Below are 26,790 nucleotides of genomic sequence, written 5' to 3'. Positions count from 1 at the left end.
AACGAATAAATTATTATCATTGATTTTCTATTTCATATATTACTTGATAATTAAAGTAAATTACTTTAAAAGTAATTACATGTTTAAAAATATCTTTTCTATTATTGAAGAATGTAATATGCAGAATATATGTTTAATCCCAATGGACTTAATTGGCATACAAAGTTGAACAGCTGTCCACTTAAATGTACATTTAATCCAACTCTCTTCATTGATTAATAAAATCATTTTACTCAAATTTACACGGTACACTAAACATACAAAGTGCAAATCCCTCGCGAATATCAAGAACACGTTGTACACGTTTAAAACTAAACTCAGAGTACAAAGAGAAGAAACCCAACAACGCAACACGTACAAACACGAACAGGAAGGAAAAACAGTATGAAACGCACAAGGATGTCACGAGTCATAAGGCAACGTCGCAGGTGATCGTGAAGTTCAAACACCAGAAAACGACGGAGCACAGCATACCATACACCAGCAGCAATAAATTCTCCCTGGAGAAGAATAGAAATCCGTTCACGTTCGCGACTTCCATTCTCACAGTACCAGAAAATTTCGTCTCGCGCGTGCTCGATCGTTTCGCGACGCGACGCTCGATCCTTTCCAACGTCACGTCGTCGGTCTCGCTCAGCAAAAGATCCATCAAGGACCTCACGTTTCTCAAAACCACGCTGCTGGACGATCTTCTCGGTATGTCCAAGTCGATCGATTTGAAACTAATCCGACTGGAGGAAGCACTCGTCGACGGAGTATCCACGAGATCAAGATCGTCCTCGAAGTGATCAGATTCGTTGCGAGAATCGTCGAAAAATTCTTTCCGTGACGTGATTTCCGCTCGTTCGAGGTTCTTCAACACTTCGACGATCGTCATTTTACTGTCGTTCCCTCTTCGAGCGGCTCGCTTTTCAAAATTAACGCCTCTCGACGCGTGTTCTTCTTCGCGAAGCTTCATTCTCTGCCTCGACTCTCTCCTCAGTTTCTTCCGGTTGCTTCTTAATATCCGTTTGTGGATGTCGAAGGCTCTGTACACGTTCCGAGCTCTGATGGCGGCTACTTGAACAGCGGCTACGATCCCGCTGGAAACTATTCTAACGGGCGAACGATCCTCCTCTTCGCTTGCATTCTCATCGAGATCGTGTCTCTTCGACGATTCGGAGGACGAACTCCTCCGCGTCGTGGACGAATTCGACTCCTCGTGCTCTTCCTCCGTTTGGCGCAATAATGTTTGAAACACTAGGGAACACTCTCTCGACGAAGTTTTGTCAATTTTGTTCGTGGAATCTTCGCGAAAACGTCCACGCGGTTCTGAACCCTTTGGATCTCTTCGAATTTTCAATTTTGAATCTTCGCTCTCGTTCTCGCTGATTATCATCCATCTTTTAATGCCTGTAGAAATATTTCTGGAATCGTCGCCGAGTCGTTCAGTGATCGCAGACTCGCAACAGATTTTTGCCGTTTCTGCGGAATTGTCGCCAATGGGGAGCGACTCCGTCATCGTGCACGCGTTTCTTCGTTTCGCTATCGTTTGCGTCTCCTCTGTAGTTGAGCCATCGTTCTTGAAAACAGTCTGCGAACACTTGGATGCCGTACGACAGGGAACTGTCTGAGTGCAAGCGTCGTTACTGTTCTTAATTGTGCAAGTTGTCACGTCTCTCGTTTTTACAAATGGGATCTCACCTCTAGACCTCTCGACATCTGCTTTCGTATCGTTTCCAGTATACTTGTCAATATTTTTCTCAACATCATTTTCAATCCATTTTCTATCGTCTCTTTTTTTAACATATTTCTTTATGTCTTTTTCCAATTCCTCTGCCCAGGAATGCTCCTTTCTCAGAACCGTCTTTTTCTCGAAACGTCGATCGTGTCCCACGCAAGAAGACACGTCGGCGATGCTGATGGACTTCTTTCTCAAGCCTTTACGTGCTTTCCGCTTGTCCTTTAGATATCTTTCGGCTTTGCTCACCAGATCAACGTCGATACCCTGATCGTAAAGAAATCTCTTCAACATACTCAACGATACTCCGTGAGAATTCATTCTTGCCTTCTCTGGTTTAACGATCGACAGATTGTCGTACCTTTGTTGTTTCTCATTGTCACCAGGGAAAGAAGAATCCTTCATTTCATTGGATTTCTCATCTTTGCATTCAGATGATCGCCAAGCTTCTACTTCGTCAGTCTCGACTGACATTGTATTAAAATCCAAAATTCTGCAACTCGTAGCAGCTTCCAAAGAGACATTTGGTTTAATTAAATCCTCTGACGGGATGTGTCTGAAATTTTCATTCGTTCCAACGTTTTCAGTGTCTTTCTCAGTGCTTGGAACTGGCGTCAAACTATTCGGCGCGATCGGTATCAAAGAATGCTCTCCCTTTTCTGGAAGATTTCCCTGAAATCTTTCGTTCAATTGACTCTTTTTGCATTGCTCGGAATCGATGTCCCTCGTTGGCTCCTCATCGTTCACTTTCATCTCTTCGTCAACTGCAGTTGACTCGCCTGTCTTTCTCGGATCAGCAGGACACGTTTCGTTTGCAAGCCGATTCTGAAACGAACAGCGCGTCGCGTTTCCAACATTTTTCACCTCGTTGTTCTCTGCGGTTTTTATCATCTCCTCGAGCGCTCGTAGAGCTTTCGACTCGATCGTGACTTTCTCGTGAAACGTGTCGCGAGCGTAGTTCTTCACGCATGTGAAAGGTCTCTCCGATTCGTTGAAATTCTTCGACAGTGGCCGCGATATTCTCGATCTCGGTTTCGCTCTGGGACTGATGGTCAAGCTTACGTCGCTTCGTTCGCCTGCGACCTTGGAATTGTCAACGTTCAATTTGGGGTCATCTCTGCACGAGTGTACCTCCGTGGTAGGCTTCTTCTTAAATTCGCTCGCCGTTCGTTCATGCTTCTCCTCTCTAAATGAATAATTTTCGTTAACGCTCGTGTATTGATAAAACACGTTAGAGAAGCTAATGTTGATAAAAATGAGGAGGTCAGTTATTACTCGTTAAAAATGTCTTCTCGTCGTTACGTACATTTATTATGGCACTATAACTAGACTGTTTCATCGACAAGAAAGTACATAAAATCGATAAAAATAAGGTCAAAAAGTTATAAAGAATTCCGAGATTAAATTACAAAACTATATCTTGAATTCTTCGGAGAAACTATGAACATACAGTAGTGATTTCTGTGCAAGCAAATTTTATAAATTACTAAATTTGAAGTAGTGTATTATTAGTAATATTAATTACTTATTTTCTGAGATGCTAAATTAACGCGTGACCGTTTAAAGCTATAAAAATCTATCTAATTATTGTTACCAATGGAATTTAAATATATCACGAAGATCATTTGAAACTCGTGTCTAGAAACAAAAATGATCTAACCAATTCCATTGCATTGCAATGAATATTTTCCGCACCTTGCGTTTTCGAGATTCGTCCTTTCTCTGTTATGCGCCGCTGGGCGAGTTTTTTGGACCAAGGTCGTCACGCTGTTAAAAGTAGGGATTTTCGCTGCGCCTCCTGGCCTCCAAACCGGTTGATTACTGGAAGCACGGTATTTCTGGCGAGACATCGTTTGTTTCGATTGATTGGAACTCGTGTACATTATTCTCTTCGCCGGTTTCACTCTTTCTAGATGATGACAATTGTCGGCTGTTCTTTTATCTGTAACGTCGTCCAGACGCTTCTCCTTTTCCGTGTACCTCGCAGAGTTTAAGACTTTCGTGGCGTTCGAATCAGCCGACATTTGAGTCTCGACGGTACTTTCCTTCTTCACAAGCACTGACTTTGTATTTTTCGATCGAACGATCCCAACTTTCTGTCTGAAATGTACGTTAATTATAATTTAATTGTTTTTCTCTGCGCGAATATTTATTAACCTCTTGCGCTGGAATGACGAGGATTTTTTGGTCCTAAAATTGTAATATTTTCTCAATTTTAAATATATTCAAGTAAAACAAAATAGGCAAAGCAAATAATAAATTTATTACTTCTCAATAATTTCAATCCAGTGATGTCATACCGACGAGTTTAAAGAGAAAGCGACGAATTATTGTATACGGTTTGGTCACTCGTTATGGTCCGCAATCAGCGCAAGTGGTTAATTTAACCCAGTATTATTCTGCGCGAAGTTATAAATGAAATTTATGATAATATTAAACGAAATATATATAAATATATATATATAACAGAAACAATATGATTTTTACGTGACATTTCTGTTTAATTAAATCGGTGAAGTATACCATAGAACAGATCACTATCGCTAACATGATAAAGCATATAATATAGTATCCCAGTTCAAAATTTTTTTTCTCATCTACAATTCTGTATCTTTATCAATCAGAAATCAGATTGATAAAGAAAACTTGCATTCATTTATGTACAATATTTTTGCGATACGATCATCCAATTATTTCTCTATAAAATTACTTGGCATCGTTGATAAAGAAACTGTTTGGTATACGTCGCTGAGTTTTACAACTTCTTAAATTTCTAACATTTTCTTTCTCTTCGTTCTCGGCCACAATGCGTTTCACCAGGCAGGAAATATTTTTGATCAAGCGAAATACTTCGTTCGCCCAGTAGTTTGAAGTGATAATTATTTCATTCAATACGGTCCTCTATAAATTCGTTAAAAATAACGATCAATAAAGTGAAAATAGTACTTAAAATGATATTTTTCTCATACATTCATCCTTAAGCACTATAGACTTTCACTGAAATAACATATCTATTTGCATTTACATTTTTCCGATAACTGTCAAAAACTATTGTCAATGTAAAGTAAATTTTATTCGACACTTGTCAGTATCATAAATGTTAGTCGTCTTTTATAGCAGTTTTAATATAACAGTCTATAATGCCTAAGTAGTATTGAATAGTACTTTTTTATAATGCCCTTGAACCAACTCGGATTGCATTTGATTGACACGTCGTTCTACAATAAAAATTTTACTGTTGTTAATTAATTTTTCAATTGCGTTAAGTTCTTATATTCTTTAGTAACGAATTTTCAAACCTTGGCCCTCCAAACATTTTCTGTTAACTTTCACGACTTCTACCAATTCAATAACATGCTTTGACAAGAGTTTAGCCATCTCCAGTTCAGTTTCGTGGCTGTTGTTTGAACGGTGGATATAACTCTTGCACCTGTTCACCGTAAGTTTTCAAAAAGATGATCTCGAATTTTTGAAAATAATTTTCAAATCAAAACGTAGAGGATTCAAGACATAGATCTATCGTTGAACAGTATGTGAATATTGTTAAAATATATATAAATTAATATATTTGCTTGTGGAATTGATGAATATAATATACTATACTATATAATATAATATAATATAATATACTATTATATGTAATATAATATATTATACTAGATAATATAATATACTATACTATACTATACTATACTATACTATACTATAATATAATATATAATATAATATATTATAATATACTATACTATACTATATAATATACTATATAATATAATATATTATAATATACTATACTATACTATATAATATACTATATAATATAATATACTATATTATTATTAGGGGTGTGCGAGAGTCTCGAAAATATCAGGAACTCGATAGTTGGGACGAGTCGGGTTCCCGAAAATTTCGAGATTCCCGAAGGAATCGGGTTTCCCGAAAATTTCTAGAACCCGGCAACCGTTTCTCGAATTATTACTCTGCAGTGCTGTATAATAGCCTACAAAATTTATATATACACAGTTCAATTTCTTCTGCCATTAAATTTATTGGAAACACCGATTCTAAGAATCGTGCGACCTGATGTAAACGAACGTGTGACTGCGTGCTTAGCACTTGGATATTATGTACGCTGTCGAGCAGTATCGCTGAGAAATTCGGGAAGTTCGGACGTATATTTCAAAATCTGTGTGAATTTAATAAAGATTAAAAATCTTTAAAAAAAAAAGTGTCGAGCGATGGTGAGAGTAAAGTTGTGGTAGCAGGAAGTTGTGCGGAAGACATCGTGCAAAGGAAGAAGGTAAAGAGAAGCTCTGTTTGGAGAAACATTTTCAAGAAAAAGATGACACAAAGGCGGAACGCACGCATCGTCACCATGAATTTTAAATTGTAAGTATGCAAATACCACTGGTTTATTACGCCATTCGAAGCATATGCATCCAAACATAAGTACATGTACTAGAAAAGAAACTGAATCGATATAAAATTTGTCGCTGGTACAAAATCATTCGCGAAAGATTGTTAAAGCAAAAGATATAACAGAAGGAATTGCTCGGATGATGGTTCTAGATCTGCGACCTTTCGATACAGTTGAAGGCGTGGGCTTTAACGAATTATTTAAACTTGTTCCCAATCCTTTCCCAAATCCCAACTCTTTTGGGAATCCCGATAAATTCGAGAATCTCGAAATTTTCGGGTTCTCGCTACACCTCTAACTATTATATACAATATAATATAATTAACTTTAAAAATAAAAATCTCTACTCGTAATTTTGTAACTAAATATTGTTAATCAATCCGTTAAAACGAAACATAATTTGCATTAATTTATATACTATTAATACGAATTAATTACACTTGCGAGCATCTACGTGTATTTATAATTTAACAAAAATTGGCCAAAAATCTTAATATTCAAAAATCAATCGTCTTTCATCATTATTCACCATTTCGTGATCTTCTGTTAATTAATTTTTACTCGTTACCTAGCTATAGTTTTATCCAGTAACTGCAACATTATTATCGGATTCGCAAGCTCCGCAGAAACTGGGATTTGCAATTTCGTCCGAAGTTGTTCCATTCGTTGCCAATCGATCGTCAATCGCTCGTGAATCTTCGTCAACACTTTACACACGTTCAAGCTCTCGTAATTAATACCAATTCTTCTCGATTCTCGCGTGGCTGTTTCGTACTTGGCTTCCTTGTAAAAATCATCAGAATCCCGTTCCTCTGTCCTCTCATTTTTAATCACCGACGATCGAATATCTTTGTTGCACAGCAAATTTTTATTGTCGCCAATTACATCCTTATTAACAACACTATTTCCCTTACTCTGTCGTTTCTCGATAATTATGTTGATTTTGTTTCCTTTCGATAAATCTTCCTCTTGGCGATTAACGTCTTCCAACGACGATGACAAATTACTTCTCGAATCTTTAAGATCGTCAAACTCACTGTGCTCCGTTAGCTTTCTTTCGTTCGAATTAACCGAACACTGTTCAAACAAATTGCCATCAATTGTTAATTTACGGGGATCAACGCTCATTTTCTGACATTTCGTTTCTGTATTCCGATGTCCTCCTTTAAACGTGAAGGCCCCTTCTGCTTTTCGTTTCAACGAATTGCTGCCAAACGCGTTAATCTCACGCGTTTCAGCGTTTAAACCACACACTCTCTGACATTTCATTTTGACACGCTGACCGTTTTCTTCTTTAAACGTGGATGAAACGTTCTCTTCCACTTTGTTCGCGAGCTTGTGACATTTCGAACAATCTGTATTTTCACTGGCATTCAGGTTGTCGATTGATACAACGTCCCGTCGAAGATTCTCCTCGGAAGCTTCTTCTTCAATTCTTATTATTGCGCTAATTACTGATTCGCTGGATTTTAAGGATTTCGAAGGCTTCTCCTTAACAAATAAATCGTGATTTTTTGCCACTCTTTTCAAAGAGCGGGGAATCGACGAGACATTTGCAGATCTCAGTTCGTCAGTTTGTCCTTTAATTGTTGGAACATCTTCCTTCTCCTCATTTCGTGAAATCACGTTGCCTTCGCTACGTTCTAAAGAACGCGCGTCTTCGATAACATCGCTTTTCACACACGACTCTCGTAATTTGACATTATTCTCGAAGGTGGACGAATGATTCGTCTGTTTCACATTTGTACACTTATTTAAATCATTTTCTTCGTCTGCCTTTTCCACGCAAGGTTTCCCCAAGGTTGCCTCGAAAATTGTTATCAAATTTACATCCTGATTGGCTCCAGCTCCTTCCGACGTGGACGCGAAACTTTCGTCCAGTGGATGTTGCTTATTTATTCGCGTCGTTTCATTTTCGAGTCTCGAGTCGATGATAGAATTTTCTCGATCTTGAATGTTTAATTTGACGACAGTAGCTTCTGATGTATCATTCTCGAGAACATGTTGCGGTTCTTGAAAATCTTCGTTCTCTTCTTTACGCTTCGTTTGTGAATCTTCGTTGCTCTTCGTGTAAAGATCTTCATTAATTACGCTATTATTTAGAGCGAATTTTTCCTCGACAGTTTCACTACAATTTTGACAATTTTCTTCTTCACATTCTTTCTGCAAATCATCATGCTCGTCGACTTTATCCGTGCACGTTTCTCCTTTCAACTTATTCGACTTTATCTTCGACGCTGAAAGCTGGCACTTTTCGATTTGGCACTGTTTGCCAGCCTCCTTTGGGAAAGCTCTCATCGAGCACGTTTGCCGATTTACGTCAAATGCCAAATCTAAATCATTTTCACTCTTCTTCCCCATCTTATTCGAGTAAATCTCCACTAATTCGAAGGGACAGCTAAACAGAGCATCGCCGATCGATCTGTCCTCCACTTCTCTTACTCTCCTCCGATTTTCTTCCTTTACATTCGACCTGGCACAATTTTCCTTCATCGTTGAATGAAGAACATCCAATTCATCCACCTTGACAGATTGATCGTTTTTAGTTAAAGTAGGCGTTCTCTCTTTCCCTGAAGAGTCGACGGACTCAGATTCCGCGTTTTTCGAAGTTGTGCTGGAAGATATGTCTCTCCCCTTCGGTGACGAAATGTTCCTCGACGTCACACGAAAATGTATCTCGCGTGCATCTGGAGATGAATTACCTTCATCCTCCGAGCTTTTGTAATTCCTCGGCGAAGGTTTCTCGTCACCTTGGAACTCTTCGTTCAGGTGAACCAGTCTCATTAATTCGTTTATCTTTAGAATTTCTTGCAGCGCTTGTGCCTCGTAGGATAGTGTTTCGTTTCGCGTGAAACTGTCGTTTCGCATCGTGGAGAGTCCACGGAAGATTCATTGAAATATTGACGAAGAAAGATTAGATGCTTTGTCTCCGGGCGATCATAATTTCGAGGTTAATGTGAATTTCGCAACGCCATGTGTCTATTAGTTGAATTTCAAAAATTGGTAACGTTCGCAAAGCGGATGTGAATTTAGCGTTTTATTCTAGCACACTTCATCGTTGTGTCGCGAAGTTTACTAGGCATCGTTGCTAAGAGACGACATTCGTTTTACAAATTAAATTGTGTAATGTCTGAATTTAGGTTATTTATAATTTATAAATTGAGAATTATTATATATAGTCTCATAATAATATATTCATTTTCGTTTAATATTGGATACATACGTACATACATTTATATCAAGGAAAATAGTATAGACTAAAATAGAATAAAATTACATTATATGTTGTAACAAAATACTACTGTTGAATCAAAAACAAAATGTAATTAAACGTACATACGTATTTCGACATAATAGTGTTACGTTCTTTAAGCAAAGTGGTGCTTATATTAACGTAATGGACCACAACAGCGTGATAAAACATATTCTGATAATTAATTATCAGTATGGCGCAGTGGCAAAGAGAAATCAAAATCACGTAGTTTTACTGTTAATCTCGGGAAGTATTATCGCAAACGCCGGATGTTACGTGAAAAAATATCGCATTCTCATTAATTAAGTGAGCACAAGATAAAAAAAAAAGAAAACAGGATTAAAAGCAATAAAAAACGTTACGATTTCTTTTTTTTCGAGGGAAACATTTTTAGAATTATTTATTTGGGAATTTTCATTTACAAAATGTGTCTTTGTACATATAAAATGATTTAGTGTAAATTCTATATTCATAAAAAAAATATTACGTATACTTTTACAAACATAATATTATAAATATAATATATATAAATAAACTAATATATATATATTTATATATTAATATATATTAATATATATATTATAATGTATAATATGTATATTATAGTACTATATAGTATTATTATAGTACTAATTCAAGTACTTATAGTATTATAGTACTAATTCAAGTACTTATAGTATTATAGTACTACATAGCACTATATAGTATTATAATACTAATTCAAGAATCAGCTACAGTTGCATCCCTCGACATATCGATACAAAGATAATTTTATTTTGTTTTTCGTACGTGTCACTTTTGGTTGAACACTTTTTACCAGGTTAAGAACGCAAGGGCAATTAAATAATAGACTATATTCTAAAATATAGCTGAAAGAGTATTTCTGGAACTGGCGTGGATTTCCGAAGGATTTCCAAGTTGCTCCAGATTGCATTGCGCTCCCACGTTTCTGCAATTCCATCCTGAAACCGAGGGGGATTATAATCGCGAAACTAAGCGGATCAATGGACTGTCAGTGTTCGTTAAAGACATAGAGCAGGGAATACAGTACAAAGAGATTCCGCAGAAAATCGATAAAGCCAGGTATACAAAGTATAGGCTGCTTTCTGTAAAACAAAAATTATTATTATATATATTACACTTCTTTTTTTTTATTAAGATATTAAACTTCTATATCCTAATATGAAATTTAATATAATTAGATTTGGACGTGTAATACAATATAGTATAGCCATTGTACACTCTATATATATATATATATATATATATATATGTAGTTAAATTGATAAAAATATATATATATTTTTTTTTAAATTGATAAAGAGATTATCGTAATTAATTCTAGCAACATTATCTAATATTCCTCTATATATATATATTATACTTTAAATCCTATATATATATATATAGGATTTAAATTGTTCATTTAAGATTAAAATTATAACTGGTTATGAATATTAGATAATGTTGCTAGAATTAATTACGATAATCTCTTTATCAATTTAAAAGAACTCTCATCTGTAGCTTGATAACGAAACAAGCTGAAGATAATTAAACTTAAAGCTTAAAAGACGAACATCATTTTAAAATATATTAAAAACAAGCAAGTGGATAAATAAGATGAAAATAATTAATTACAATGAAAATTAATTATATTTGTACATGATAAAATTAATTATATTTGTACATGATAAATTGTAAATGTTAGAAACACAAAGGAATATAATACAAGAGAATAAATTATGTTGTAAATATTTGGAAAATGGTGAGAACAATTCTTAACGAATGAACTAACATATTTCAGTGACTGTAAAAGTTGGTGCAAGTCGATTTGGAGTTCGACCAAGAGGAAACGCGTTCACACTGGGCCGATCTTCTGCAAGAAAGGGAAAAAGGTCGTGTTTAATTTTCAACACTTTGTGAAACCAGAGAGAATCATCGAGGAATACACTTGCGTCAATATCTACAACAAGTAATAAATTCCAGTATTTCCAGATGAACGTAACAAAAGCCAGAGAACCAACTCCTTCACGAGTGATTAAATTTAAGCTCTTCTTTGCGATCAATGCTGATCAAGCGAATGCATTGAGCGAAAGAAACGATCTGTGATGTTTCGTTAGTACGAGGGCGAATTCGAAGTTGAAGTTTTGAAAAGATGAGGTGTTGCACGAAACCGGCGATGGGTTTTTTTGGGGAGGAAAGGACTGACCTCTGGAATTTTTCGCAGGCCTCGTCTAATTAAAATTAACAAAAAAGAATCGCCGAGGACTGCGTCGCTCGCTCACGAAAGGCAAGCTTCTTCGGAGGTGAATGTTGGTCGGTGCAAATCGAAATGTGAAAAAACCCAAGCGAATGCCGATGCCGCGATCGACGAGAAGATAACTGGATGGAGGTTAAAGAAAGTTAGATTATGTCACGTTGAGATTGATATTCGATGCACAGTGATGAAACAAGTATCAATACAGTTCAGCCAATGATTGAAAACTTTTACTTTGATTTGTGAAAAATAGAATTTTCCCAAGTTTCATACAATGTGTAAAAAATAAGAATTGAAAGCAGATAATTCTGTTATCGATTTCGTTTCAGTTAACTATTGAAAGATTTCGATATTTGTTTCAACAATATGATTTTTTATATCGTTTCTTGATTTTATATAGATTCCAGAAGGATCTTGGAATTGATACTTGTATTTCAATAATAAAAATTTTACATTTCAGTGAAATGATTTGTTACATACTCGCTATTATTGTTATACTTTTATTGTATAGTTATGTAATGATAGTAAATTGTAAACTTTACTAATTTATATTTTAAATTTTACAAATAAATCTAGTTTGTATCAGTTTCAGATAACTATTGAAAGATTTCGATATTTGTTTCAACGATACGATTCTTTTTATATCATTTTTTGATTTTATATAGATTCCAGAAGGATCTTGGAGTTGATACTTGTATTTCAATAATAAAAATTTTACATTTCAGTGAAATGATTTGTTACATACTCGCTATTATTGTTATACTTTTATTGCATAGTTATGTAATGATAGTAGATTATGAACTTTACTAATTTATATTTTAAATTTTACAAGTAAATCTAGTTTGTATCAATATTTTCATTCATCACTGTATATAATTATCTTTAAATAAATTTATGCATAAATTTTTTTCTATATATTGAATAAATATTTGATTTATTTGTTTAAAATTGTTAATATCCATAGTCCGTAGAAACTGTGGCGAAGAAAACAAGAAGAGTTCCAAAAAGGATTACAGCGACACATAATTTTATATACGAGTTTAATCCATTCGGAAATCCAACAACGACTCCTGGTAATGCAACGAAAACGAGAGAAATTCAAAATCTACCAAATGTTGGATTAGAAGGTATATAACTTTGCAACAGCAGTTTCGAGCATTATTTACATAAAACATTCAAAAAATGACCTATATTTAATTTAAAATTTAATTTATAATAGTTTGTATCAATAAACTATTATTTTTTTTTTATATAAATGATCGAAAGACAAATTCCATTAAAAACTTACAAAATCTAAGTTTTACTATTTTATAGAGAAACAATCAACAATTATGAATTTATAAAAAGTAAGAAAGTGACAGTATTAAATATATATAAATAAATGTAAACAGACACATAGGTTCAAACTTATTAATACAAAATAATATTATACATTTTTCGACGGTCACTAACCATTAAGAATCTCATGACGCTGTAATAACATTACCGATCGTTATAATATAATGTTAATATTGCCTCAAAATTTACGAATTTCTTACGATCGCAGAGAGCAAATATTTTCCACAAATATTTTAAACAAAATTTACTTAATCATGGAGAGTTGTACAATTTCGTCGTCCTTTCTTCCTGAATTGGACATCTTACTAACTTTTCTTATTGTGTTTCCAGAACCATTTTACAAATCTACGAACAGCAAGCAAAATTCCAGTAATACTCGGCCGCATGTCGCATCAGTATTACCAAAATTGAATCCACATAGCGATTCTTCAATAAGAAATTCAGAAAGGCACGAGAATGTGAGCAATCCTAAAACAAATGCCAGCTTGGCTACAATAAAAAAGCAAGAAACAGGTGTTGAACAACGACTGATTAAACCTCGTGCTGAAAAACGTAAGATTTCTATGCAACGATGTTCTCTCAATGAGTAATAAAAATAAATAAAATCGAATTGAACAAATAATAAATATAAAGTGTAAAATAATAAATCTTCAAATCGTGATAATTGTCGAAATATTAATTTTCCAGAAAAACTTATCAGCGAAATCGATCGAGAAGTGGAGAGAATAAAATCGGATTGGCGCACATTACGTTCAAGTACCGGATGGACGCAAGGTAAAAGTTTTGCGAATGCCCGAACGAGGAAATTGTACGACTCATTGGAGAAAATGACGCAGGATATAGATAAAATGCAAAAATCCTACATGGATCCGAAGTCAAATCGATATTTGCACCGAGGTGCGATGAAAGCATTGGATCCTGCAGATCGCTTATCATTCGAGGAAAAGGCGTCGAAAGTTAAAAGTATGCTGTTTCCCAAGGATAACAACAAAATTGTTGACGAAACATTGAACGAACTATCAAACGTGTTGAAAACTAATTTATCAGACGTAACTCCGTCGGAACATATACCCAATAAAAAAATTGAAAGAAAGTCGCTTCTTCCCAATAAGCAATCTCAAAATGGCAAGAATAATTCGCCATCAAATGTTCATAAGCGAAATACAAGTGCAAATAGTCAGAAAAATTTGAAGAAGATTAATTCTGATATTGAACGGTACTTGCATAATTATATTAACGAGGCAGAGAAGAATTTTGTTAACAAAGAGGAATCAAAAATTAAAGAATTGGGAATTCATTCGGAGGATGTGTCAGACATGCTGAAAAAGCTGAATTTAAATTCTTTTGATATATATGATATTGTTCATGATTTTGAAGAAAATCCTCTATCACAGAATGTAGGAAGAACGAAAAGTTCTGTACAAATAATTATAGAGCCAAGAATAACAGAAGATGTTGCAAAAATTTCATCACGGATGCAAAGTTCTGTGCAAACAAGCATGGACTCTAAAGTTGAAAATGTAGAAATAAAAGATGAAATTGCAAAAATTGTATCATCAAAGGAAGATGATCATTCAACGAAATATAATATGTTAAATTATGATACATCGATTCAAACGAATACTAAAAATATACCTCAAACTAATGCTTTTATAGAAATGGGTTTTCATGCGTTGAGTAATAATTATTCACAAAATGCATTGATGCGTGTTCTTCAATCAGAATATCTAAAGAAGGATACAACCTTAAAACCTATATAAAACTTTTAGGTATTAAAAATATTAGTAAAAACGTGTCTTGAAATTGAGTTCACATTTGTGTTTAAATATTATATATAATAAATAATGCGACAATTACATAATAAAAATTAAATAGTACAAAATAAAAAGATGTAGGAATAATATCTAAAAGATATTTTCAACGATATAAAAAACATATTTTTTAATGTAGTACATTGCTTGTTTAATTATAATATTTATCTACATTAAAGGTGCTTTAAATATATATAAATTGAAATATGTGAAAATTAAATTTCTTTGTTTTTCTTTTATGTACAGTCTTATGTTTTATACAATATACATTTATCATCTATATTAAAAAATGAGAATTTATTTATTTATATGTTAGAATATATATCACAAGATTCTTAACTATTATTAAAACATATACAAATGAAAAAGAATAATTAATTAGGCTAATATATTTTACAAGTATATCGGTAAGAATGTTTTTCAACCAATTCCACCGTGTGCATAAAATTATGGCACTATTCTAACATATGATCCGCGTCACGTTGACGTAAACTGCAAACTGAACGCAAAAAATATGTAAAATTCTTACATAGCATACATGTCCAGTACTTTGATATGTCTTCTTCAACTAACCGGTGTGTGATGTATAACGGTCACGTCATACTGGTGCCTTATAAATGGATAAAATTTTCATTAAAAGTCGTATTCGGCGACTGAAAAAGGTACGTCCGTACAAGTTTTCGTCGATCACGTTTTTTCGTTGATTCCGATAGTAAATATTTATAAGCTTGATTTTACTCAGCACATATCACAATACTGGAAGCGCTGAACTGTGACTTTGGTATATAATGGCCCCTGTAAAATTAATTGCTGCAGCTAGCACAAAAACTGGCAACCAACGACCGTGTGACGCGGTCACTAATTCAGCTGTTAATGGGCCACATAGAATACCCGGTATCGTTGCCTAAAATATACGTTTAAATTATTAATTTGTTTGTAAAATATTTATCATGCTAATAAAAATACGACGAACGTACTATAGTATTAGAAACCGCAAACGTGATCCCCGCGTGATTTGGTGCTATATCTGCATGGTTACTGAGGTGGCCCGCAGAATTACATGCACAGAGTCCCATAGATATTGACACAAAACTGCAATAAAAGAAAATCACAAATTACATACTAAAATTAAGATAAAAGTTGTTGTAATTAATTCAACTTTAATACGAACATTACTGCAGCAAGTAAATTGTCCACAGCACAGAATGCTAATAGAAATGCACCAGGACCAATTAAACCTATATTTGTCATTAATCTTCTTACAGATAGAATCGGCCATCTCTTTTGTATAAGATTGTCAGCACTGTGACCAGCCACTGTAGATATATTCAATTATTAATTTTTCATGATTTTTTTATTAGATATTGTCTGATACATACCAATGCCAACAAGAGAATTTACGATGTATGGAAATGCTGTTAAACTAATGCTTTCTTTGTTAGCAGAAAGATTTCTGGCAAGGTAAGTTGGCAACCATTGCATTATTATATAGTTACTCCAATTCATTGCAAAATGAGCTATATACAATGCCCACAAAGGCCAATGTGAAATGAATTCAGTCCATCGCAAACTTCTATTCTGTGTCCCCTTAAAATTGGGAAATATCAATTAATACCTAAACTAAATGCATTTATACCAAAATAAAAATTGACTACCTTAGGTACAAATAATGGGATTTCATCTTGGGAATTAGTTTCTTGGTACAGTATTAGCCACAAAAGTGTCCATACAATACCAATTGTTCCAAATAAATAAAATCCTGTTTGCCATGACAAATGAGGACACAACTGTAAGTATTTTGAATAATTTTGTATTTTAAATAAAATAATTAAACAAATATTTCTAAACGATCGGCTTTCCATTATACAAGATTTACACTTACAACAGATGCAACAACTTGTCCAACAGAGCCAGCGGCTACGAGATATCCAAACGCTCTAGATCGTTCCTCTACGGGAACACTGTGTGCAAACAGGTGAAAAATAACTGGTAGACCTAATCGAGAGACAGTGATAAATATTACATTGTACTTTACAGAATTGTTTATTTGTTTAACAAAATCTTACCCAAGCCTTCTCCAAGTCCCAAAATCACCCTACAAATAATGAGTAACAGAACTGATTGAGCCAAAATTGGAGTTATAACCGTGCTAATAGACCACAGTAAAACAGCCAACATTAATACCATTTTACACCCGAAACGACTCGCTGTATTTGCACCAATAATCTAATGTAAAAATTAATTAAATAAATACAACAAGAGTGTGAAAAATTCCTTAGATTAAAGTGAACAAATAAAGATTTTGATACAGAATACTCTAATACATATACATATATACCTGACTAGTAAAATAACCAAAGGCAAAGGCAGAAAGTATCCAGCCTTGCCAATACAGATCCCATTTAAACTCGTCGGTCATAGGAACGATCGCTATGGGCATTATAACTCGATCCGCCGCGTTTATGAAGTTCGCGGCGGAACATAATGCCACGATTCGCGAAGTACGCGGAAGCATACGAAATTTCGGCATATCTGTTTGATTTTTCAAGTCAGTTACATCGCATAACCAGCCCGGAGAGTTTCTAACCTCGATCGACACGTCGACTAAAAAATTTATTGGAATATTCTATCACTTGATGTTGTATTACTGCTGGCGATAGGCATTGTTATCACGTCGAAAATTTGTACCCGGCTAAGAAGTTTGGTACAGTTAATAAATCTAACGAAACAGAAACGTAAAAAACACTCGCATTGCAACGCTCGAAATCTACAAAACTTGACGTGTCAAATATTACAATCGTGCAACGTGCACAATGTTGGTTGTAGTTGCAAGTTGTATTTGTAAGATGGTGCTCAAATATTGTTTAGCGAAAAACAGAAAAGCGTAATTGTAGATAATGTAGAAACGAACTTAATAACTCTTAAGAGATTTACATTATTCTCGTAATTTTGTCTTGGAGCAGAATAAATCTAATATCATTGACTAACTAGGACAGACCGAATATTCAATACATTTTTATGTCCCATGTTTTACCTGATCTCCTTATCATTTGCATGTCACATCCTACCATATCAACTTAGACAGGTTTTACACCGCAGCGCCACTAGTAATAGGAATTAAAATCAGAAAACATGAATGTTACGTCACACCGAAAATCTTTTATTGAATTGAACATGAACACTTTCTCATTTGCATGACTATTCTTAAGAGACGACCAACTTAATTTTATAATTATTACGTGTAATTATTTTTTATGTAAATTAGCATTTAGTGTGTACAAAGTTAATGATTAAAAATGCAGAACAACAAATGTAGTTTCAATTTGTAAAAAAATATAAGAAAATTACAGTATTTATTGTTGCCTTAAATTAATGGGGTGCTATAAAATAATAAAATTGTAAAATAAAACCTAAAAACTAAAATTATTGATTACTGTAATAGAAAAAGGGTTTTTGGAAGTATTGAGAAAGATAAATCACCTGTTGTGCATCAATGACTTTACTTGAAGGTTGATCAGGGAAAAAGTTTCATCATGTGCACATCGATTAAACTTTCAAAGTGAATTTTTAATTGTAGTGAATAATATATTATATATATCACTGAATATTATAATTGTTTAAACATTATCTAATATTTCCAATAATTTACTTGCAACAATTAAACAATAAATTCTCTCCTATAACATTTCTAAGTACTATTTAAAATTTTTGATTAATCGTTTGTAATCGAGTCACTATAATACAAATACATTTCTAAGGATGGAAAAATTCAGAGATGTCGATAAATTATCTCTGTGAGAAATTCATTTGGGTTATGAAATTCATTTTGCGGGAATAGTGAATTTCGTACTAGCCCAGAAATTAGCTTTGTGGGAAATTCGTGTGCTACGAAATTCGGAATAGACTAGAAGGCTTGAAACGTGCAATAAAGATGTAATAATTTTTGAATGAAAACAATTCTTCTAACTAATTGTAGTATTTATTAAACATTAACGTAACTATGATACAGAAATGTACATTATTGCAGATGTAAACGAGGTACACATGTAATATTGAGCATAATGGTCAAACAGAATCAATCGAAAGTGCTCGGGGTTTTTGCATAATCAAGGTGTTGCTATGGTGAGTATTCGTAAAATTTAAACACGTGGAAGATGTTCTCCCTCTGGGTGAAAACCATTCTCATCGGCGACGTAATTCACAGTGTATGCAACATTGGTATGTGGGTCGACGAAGCTGAAACTACCGCGAACTCTTAAGAATTGGTCATCAGTTCCACCCCCGACTAATTCTGCAGTTTCCTCTCTGGCTTGTCCATCAGAAAGTTGGAAACCATAAGTGTAACCGCCAAGGCCGACGTTGTCAGAGGGAACTTCTTTAACGAGAACTATTTGCTGAGGCACTATTGCCGGTGGAGCTGCAACAGCAACAGCTACAAGGGCGGCAAGAACAACGATCTGAAAGAAGAAGTATAAGTATATTAATTTAGAAAACACACGGGATTTTATAATTTCTATTATACCACTTGATTCGGGGACGATTCTACATGGGAAAGAAAGAATAACATTATTTTATTTTCAAAGAAATCGGATTTGAAAATTTACACATTGTAGTGTCGAATAGAAGTGCAAAAATATGTGAAAAATTAAACGAAACAGTTACGTTTCGCAATTGGTAAATTAATCATTTTTGAATTACATATTTATATTTAATTATTTGATTTATGGTATTATATCACTGTGATTGATACGCACGATATAGATAATGAAATTTATAGTTGAAAGTGAAGAAATAAAATTCAAAAATTAGAAAATTGTCATCCTGTTCAATCTCTTCTCCAGTTTTTATAATTGCTTAAACTGGCAAACCTCAATTGTGATACCTACGGTGTTCATTTTGTTGATGTGTGTATTGATTTGTCTCGTTTGGAAGACTGATGTCGATACCGAGAATCATCTCGAATTTTATAGTGGATCTCCTTCTGCTAAAACCCCCATGATTTTACGATACATTCACCTTTCACCTTTCCTATGTTACGATTTCACCTTTCCTTCCTTTTGGCCTTCGTTGTAAAAGTGTGTCGGTTTGCCGAAATTGATTGAAAGCTTTGGAAAATTAACTTGAAATAAATTATCGGTTAAGTATAGAAGTATTAAATATATTTATATGCCCGTGACGATATTAGCAACTAACTATATCATTTTGAATGATGCTAAAAAAAAATGTTATTTCTTATTTAGATAGAACCACACAACTTCTTTGATTTCTTCCGTCATTCTGTCAGATAAATTAACGTCGTCGTAAATCCGACACTGAGGAATAAACATATCAAGGTTTTACCACTATCTTATAGTTACAAAAATGAGTTACTTAAAATGCTTTACTTTAATGATTTATTTAATTTTAATACGATGACAAAATAATAAAAATTTAGCGTAATATATAATTTAGCTTTTTTTTAAAGAAATTCTACATCTCAAACAACAAAGTCCCTCAATGAAAAATATAATTTTGAAGATTTTATTGAAAAACTCGATCTTTTGCATAAAATATTCTATCTTAACATCTATCGATATCTATCGACATTCTAATCGTGAGATAAGTATACTAAAAGGAACATTAACAAAAGCACTGCAATGACTTTAAGAATGAAACGATCCTTAACGTAAAACAACGAATGGGATGCATTATGTGTTTTTATAAGTACGTCGATCCTTCCTAGTATTAGTTTTTTAAAAATTAGAGAATAAATTACATTAGAAAAGCAGTGTTAGATTCGTCCTTCAGTTAATTTTATGTGAACAATTTTAAAGTGATAGTACAATCCAAGGATAATCGGTCTCTAAAAAACATCTTCGTCGAATCCTAAATCGATTCTAAATATCGTGTAATTTAACCAATTTTTGCAACAGGTATCATTACAACACCATCGTGTTAAATGTACGCAATCTCTTCGTTACTAATCATTACTACGAGCACGTAGTAATGGTCAATAGGTCAAAAATTTCTGAAGAAGTTCTGAAGAAAAACACGCCTTCCTTTACCGATTCCTATTTTATATTTCCTTTTTGTTCCAACAAGTGATTCATAAATTTATTCAATTTTACACCTACTCTGTTTTCTTTACTTGATTTTACTATACGCATTTTTATTTTTTCCAAATTACAATTAACTTTTTAATTTAACTTTTATTGCTCGCTCCCTTCCTTTGAAATCCATCAATGTGGATAAAATTGATACGATTGAAATATTAATCTAATTAATTAATGTTTCAATAGAGAAATCTGTATGTTTCTAAATACTTAATATATCGATGTGTATTAAGTATATTGCTATGTGTGCTTATAACTGTTTGAAAAATAACAGAATCTAATCTATACTCTTCGCAACTACTGACATTAAAGAATAATATTGCAAATAGTATTTTTTTAAATTTCCTCTTGGAATTAATTGCTACTTTCTTGTAATAAATCGTCTGGATATTATTTATGACAGAATATGATAAAACTTATAGAAATAAGTCATCCGAATATTAATTATATTACCAAGGTAATAAAATTGAGAAATTTGCAAATGATAAATCGATTTGATAACCTTCCCTTTAAAATTAAATTATATAACTTCATAACTTGCTAAGTTATTTTACTATAGTAAAATGTATAGTATTAATTATTAATTAATACTATATTTATTATTAATGATACAATAACATAACTTAACTTTCATAATAATATATAGTATTCTTTAGATATCGTTCATTTCATACATTATAATTCTCTAATACATTCTACCGATTTTGTAATTTTATAATTACAGAAAAACATACATTTACTTAATTATCATCATATTTTTATTGACGTTTTATTGTTTGGCCTTCTTTATATCCAATAGCAGATGGAAGAAAATTTAAAAATCAGAATTCAGAGTTTCATATTCGAATAAAGAGGAACCACGTGTCGAATGTAGTCCGAATGGAAAAGCGCAGAGAATTAATCGACTCGAAAAAGAAAGGAAAGATGACAACGAGAGGGGGAGAGACATAGATCAGGGAATTGTTCAGAGCAGAAATTTATTTAAAACTAGAGTACAGGTTCAGGCGGGGATGTGATCACCCTGCGGTTGGAAACCATTCTCGTCTGCCACGTAATTGACAGTGTATCTCACGTTGGTCTGAGGGTCAACCCAGGTGAAGCTTCCGCGAACAGCCAAAGATTCGTTTTCGGTTCCAGCGTTCAGTAATTCGGCGGATTCTTGGTGAGCTTGTCCATTGGAAAGTTCGTAGCCGTAGTTATAATGACCGACACCAATATTGTCAGAGGGTGTTTCCTTGACGAGCAGTACGTCCTCCTGGTGGCCTTGGGGAGCAGCAGAGGCAGCGACGACGACGAGGGCGAAAGCGACAAGCTGTAACGAAGAGAAAGAAAATCAATTGACGCTTGTCAATTAGCTTGTTATTAACAGATGAGACGAAAGGTTTTTGTTTTGAATCTTGTTGATTAAAAACGGGTGATTGATATAGCAAAGATTGAAGACGGTGAAAGTTATTTTAAAATCTTTTCAAAAATCGATTCGTGGTACGAAATAGTTATGTCAAGATTGAAGTAAACTTATAAAATTTTCAATTATTCTCATTATCTTTTTTTTTTTTTTTAATCGTTCGACAATCAAAGTGCACGATTATTCTGCCTATCTTTAGTAAACACTATGGTAATTCGTCGTATTTCATAATTGTTTCTTTAATTGTTCCGAGCAATTCGTCACTGTCTTCCGGTGGCAAGGAGGCACGTGTGTTACGCAAGGAGAGACATCCGCTGCCAACGATTTAGTTAAAATAATTCTACAAACATATTTGCATGCCAACAATAGGCAACAGGAGAACGAATTACTAAATGTAATTGCTGGATCGTTGCGCGGTATCGTTGTATCGTTAATGGTACATAACGATCCCGTGCGCGTTAATTACACGCTCGTAACTGTTGGATCACCGACGATCTCTTACGATCGTTTCCCATTTCAAGAATAAAAGTCCACCAATCGAAGAAAACAGAAGAATTCCATCTTAGTTTTCTGTTTCCAAACTTTAAATCGGCGATTTTACACCGTTTGCTTGAAACGAAGTCTTAGGATACGCTTCAATTTTCAACCCCTAATTGGCATCATTGAACTACTAAAAAAATTCTATTGAATTGCTCAATTTTGACATTTTTAATTCAACTTAATTTTATCTTCGTCACACTTTGATCTTCGATCACAATGTAAAATTCAAAAATACAAATTGCTACAGTCATTGCTACCCCCCTTGAGAGTTAACATTCAGAATTGAGATTTAGCATTTACTTTTAATAATTCATTGAGTCAAACGAAATGCTTTCGTTTCAAAAGAGTGTTTGTTTTATAATACAATTATTAATACGATAACACTTTACAGATTCGTTGCGTAATGCGTCATTTAACTTTCGACAATTTTGACACAGATACAATACTTGTTCTAAGAATTCTTTCAAGGGATGTAATGTACGAAGAAATCCTATCCAATCGAAAGGAAGACAGGTGAAATCGCGAGAATGAAACCACGATAATACACTTTCGACGATTCGAATCTCGTTTAGTACTCGAAGGGAAAACACGCACCAGCTTCATGATTGGTTGTCTTGGTTTCGTTTGAACTTCTTCAATTGTCGTGGACGACGTGTGTACAGGTGTTGACCTGAGATGAGCTAGATTACGATACTGTTTCGATCCGTGATCCAGAGGACCGTTATATAGCCGGATTTCCAAATGAATCTTGCCCCTTCCAAGGAGGAACCAGCTCCCAAAATTCTTCGTCCAAGATGTCGAAATCATCGAATGGCATTGGTCGGAGTTGGCGGTGATAAAATGATGACCGACAAAGGAAGGGGCGGTGAATGCCAGGCAAGAGGAAGAGCAGCCGGCAGCGATAATCGCGCGCGGATTTCACCGTAAATTCCTCGCCTGACCAAACTTGGATGAAACAATGATGTCAAAAAATCCCTTCGAAAGATATATAGGGCTTGGTATCAGCGTTTCGGGGAAGTTGAATACGCAGGAGATAATCATTTTAGAGGAAATACGAAATTATGAATATATTATGAATATTATGAATACATATAATATATATAATACGTTATATGTAATATATAATTATATAATACGTTATATGTAATATATATTACGAATATTATGAATATATTATGGTTTGGGAAAACGTGAGAATATTCAGAAGAGAATGAAAGTATTGTAAGTTGTTACAATAATGAAATTTGTTTAATCGCGATCGATTTTCCAGTTTTTTTCTTCGATTTCTTTCTGTTTTTTTTTTTTTAAAGGACTGAAGAGCAAATTTCTGAAAGAATTTGTCATTTTTTCCAAAGACAAACGTGCCTCGAAACATATCATTTGTATGTTCACAATAATTATATTTTAATCAGTGTAATTAAAAGATTAGAAAGAAAGAAATGACCAGATATTGTACAATCTAGATATTATACAATCAGCATATATAGGGCTTGGTAACAGCGTTTCGGGGAATTTGAATACGCAGAAGATAATCATTTTAGAGGAAATACGAAATTATGAATATATTATGGTTTGGGGAATACGAAATTATGAATATATTATGGTTTGGGGAAACGTGAGAATATTCAGAAGAGAATGAAAGTATTGTAGGTTGTTGCAATAATGAAATTTGTTTAGTCGCGATCGATTTTCCAGTTTATTCTTCGATCTCTTTTTATTTAAAAAGAAAAAGAATAAAATAAAATGATTGAAGAGCAAATCGTACAATGTAGAAATATTTCTGAAAGAATTTGTCATTTTTTCCAAAGATAAACGTGCCTCGAAACATATCATTTGAATGTTCACAATAATTATATTTTAGTCAGTGTAATTAAAAGATTAGAAAAAAAGAAATGAGGGAACAATCTAGATCTATTATACGTTCTTTTTAATGGAAGCATGTATTGGCGAAATCAGTTGAAGAGATTCTTGGTATCAGTATAATTCCAAATTGGATTTGGCCTGTCGTGGATGCTCGTCCACTCGCTGTCGTTTACATTTTTTACAAATTAATCGCCAATCGATGCCATAATATTTCGGAGGTCACGCAAACTAGTATCCATCTCTTCCGAAAGGTGAATCCCTGATGATATAGCAAAAGTCACGTTCGAACATCTTCTCGAGACAAACAAAGACGATCAGGAGCATAATGTCTGAGTTTATCGTTGACTTTTTACAAACCAATGACACGGTAGGGTTAATTGCGATAGACGAATTATGCTTGCGTCGAAAATGGCCATTTTATACTTTCGTTGCGATGTATCTTTCGCAATTGCTATTAACGAAGAGTGGAAAGTGATTTTGTAGCACTAAACGTCGTTTATATTAAATAATAGTATTGCGTAATGTTGTAATTACAATATGCAATGTTTATTCTAATATTTATTACATACAGTAAAATCAAATGAATTAGAAATTAGAAATCTCTAGATGTACTTCTTCTCTCTAAATGCTTTATTTTTCAAAGTTGATCATCAATTTGACAAAAGTTTTCAAATTTGATTTTTAACGAATAACGAATGTAATCAATTGCATATTAATCTTAATTATAGTCCATCGCAATTCATACGCATTGAAATCCATTAATAATTAATTATTCATATTGTTATCAATAATAATAGTTAATAAATGAGAACGATTATAAATAAAATAATATAACATATAACAAAACAATATTTTGTAAAAATAATTCAAATAAAATTTTAATTGAAATATTGCGATTATATTAAAGCAATTAACTATTGCTGTACATACAGTCTGACAGTACGTCCAAATTTTTGACGAAAATTCAGTTCTCTGACGGCAGGACTGAATTGGATAATTATCTGTCGAAATTCTTTGCGAAATTCTTTGCGAAATTCTTTCATTCGGCGGCACAAAAATTGTGGCGTAAAGCGTTTGATGAAATCTTCCGGTGACATCGCGTTTTCACGGACGATACTCGTGTATAAATCTTGCAAATATATTCAAACCTACAAGGATTAAAAATAAAGATCGCGAGGAAGCGTGTCTCGTGTAGAATGATTACGTCAAGTCGACCTTGTTGTGCGTTCTAAGCGCGTGGAATGCAGAAGCAGAACAAAAGCATCCTTCGTCCTCTAATTCCTCTGGTTTCCACCTAATTTTCTATTCTTTCTCTTCCCGATTTCTTTAATATTTCTTTTCAAATTCTTTCTTCTTTGATTTCCCGAAGTTCCATTTTTTCCTAGTTTCTAGTTTCGATTCAAATCTATCATCCTCTGATGCTTGCAATTTTTCAATCTTCTCTCTTCTTATTTAATTTTTAAATTTACCTATCTCCAGCTTGAAACGTTTTCTAATTTTTAAAATCTTTCCAATTTCCCTAACTCTTTCTAAGTTTTTTTCTCCAACTTCTCCAAATACAACGACAAAAAGAAAAAAGAAGATGCAATAGGGATCGAATAGGAGAAAGAAGATACGCGTGTAAGTTCGAAAAGAAAGTCAACGGATATTACGTAAGCGACGGAGGCATAAGGTTTTATGCTAATGTTCGAAAGAGACGGGGCATCGTCGAAGAAAAGGACGACGACATGGAAAGAGAAGAAGATGAGTTCTGAACGCGAGAAGATCTATGTCTTCTGTGTCACGATTCTTTTCTTCCTATTCTTCTTCTTTTTTCCTTCTTCCTTAGGATTTTATATCCTTGTAATTGATCGAAAGCTACGAAGAATGGTGAACGTGTAGTAATCGAAGGTAGAGGCTCGTTTCGTCAGATTCCCATGTGGTTACGTTCGCGTACTCGACGTTCTCAACACATTAGTTTGCAACAATTAATCTTGACTATGGACATTTGTGAAAATGTTTCCAAGGAATCATATACTACAGGTCTGGGCAAAGAGAACGTAATAAACAACGTAATGCAATTATTATTGTTAACAATGTTAGAAAAAAAGATGC

The 26,790-nt window shown here is 33.8% G+C and overlaps 4 protein-coding genes across 5 annotated transcripts; all 4 read right to left on the bottom strand.

The window, feature by feature from the left end:
* Positions 1 to 78: 78 nt before the first annotated feature.
* LOC122536288 lies at positions 79 to 9,005 on the bottom strand. The gene is made up of 6 exons (XM_043668529.1): positions 6,706 to 9,005; positions 5,020 to 5,150; positions 4,886 to 4,938; positions 4,431 to 4,621; positions 3,381 to 3,820; positions 79 to 2,904 (listed from the first exon to the last, which is right to left on the bottom strand). Exons 1-6 carry the CDS (start codon positions 9,003 to 9,005, stop codon positions 410 to 412), a joined length of 5,610 nt encoding a protein of 1,869 aa, XP_043524464.1. The 3' UTR covers positions 79 to 409.
* A 6,069-nt stretch (positions 9,006 to 15,074) lies between these two features.
* Positions 15,075 to 17,610, bottom strand: LOC122536291 (sodium-dependent phosphate transport protein 1, chloroplastic-like). Of its 2 annotated transcripts, none has more exons than XM_043668536.1 (8): positions 17,135 to 17,610; positions 16,863 to 17,022; positions 16,679 to 16,791; positions 16,449 to 16,583; positions 16,176 to 16,380; positions 15,968 to 16,112; positions 15,774 to 15,888; positions 15,075 to 15,700 (listed from the first exon to the last, which is right to left on the bottom strand). In XM_043668536.1, the coding sequence occupies exons 1-8, from the start codon at positions 17,324 to 17,326 to the stop codon at positions 15,545 to 15,547; spliced, it is 1,221 nt and encodes a 406-aa protein (XP_043524471.1). In that variant the 5' UTR covers positions 17,327 to 17,610; the 3' UTR covers positions 15,075 to 15,544. The 2 variants fall into 2 exon arrangements, with proteins under 2 accessions (XP_043524471.1, XP_043524470.1); XM_043668535.1 differs by having other exon boundaries at positions 16,176 to 16,383; positions 16,452 to 16,583.
* Positions 17,611 to 18,759: 1,149 nt separating this feature from the next.
* On the bottom strand, positions 18,760 to 19,759 carry LOC122536292 (flexible cuticle protein 12-like). The gene is made up of 2 exons (XM_043668537.1): positions 19,683 to 19,759; positions 18,760 to 19,253 (listed from the first exon to the last, which is right to left on the bottom strand). Exons 1-2 carry the CDS (start codon positions 19,689 to 19,691, stop codon positions 18,936 to 18,938), a joined length of 327 nt encoding a protein of 108 aa, XP_043524472.1. The 5' UTR covers positions 19,692 to 19,759; the 3' UTR covers positions 18,760 to 18,935.
* A 2,089-nt stretch (positions 19,760 to 21,848) lies between these two features.
* Positions 21,849 to 23,575, bottom strand: LOC122536287 (flexible cuticle protein 12-like). Its single transcript, XM_043668528.1, has 2 exons — positions 23,428 to 23,575; positions 21,849 to 22,200 (listed from the first exon to the last, which is right to left on the bottom strand). Exons 1-2 carry the CDS (start codon positions 23,434 to 23,436, stop codon positions 21,889 to 21,891), a joined length of 321 nt encoding a protein of 106 aa, XP_043524463.1. The 5' UTR covers positions 23,437 to 23,575; the 3' UTR covers positions 21,849 to 21,888.
* Positions 23,576 to 26,790: the final 3,215 nt, after the last annotated feature.

This window comes from Frieseomelitta varia, unplaced genomic scaffold, assembly GCF_011392965.1.
Source record: "Frieseomelitta varia isolate USP_RPSP 00005682 unplaced genomic scaffold, Fvar_1.2 scaffold_819, whole genome shotgun sequence".
Taxonomy (NCBI): domain Eukaryota; kingdom Metazoa; phylum Arthropoda; class Insecta; order Hymenoptera; family Apidae; genus Frieseomelitta; species Frieseomelitta varia.
This window is presented reverse-complemented; position numbering and strand designations above follow the sequence as displayed.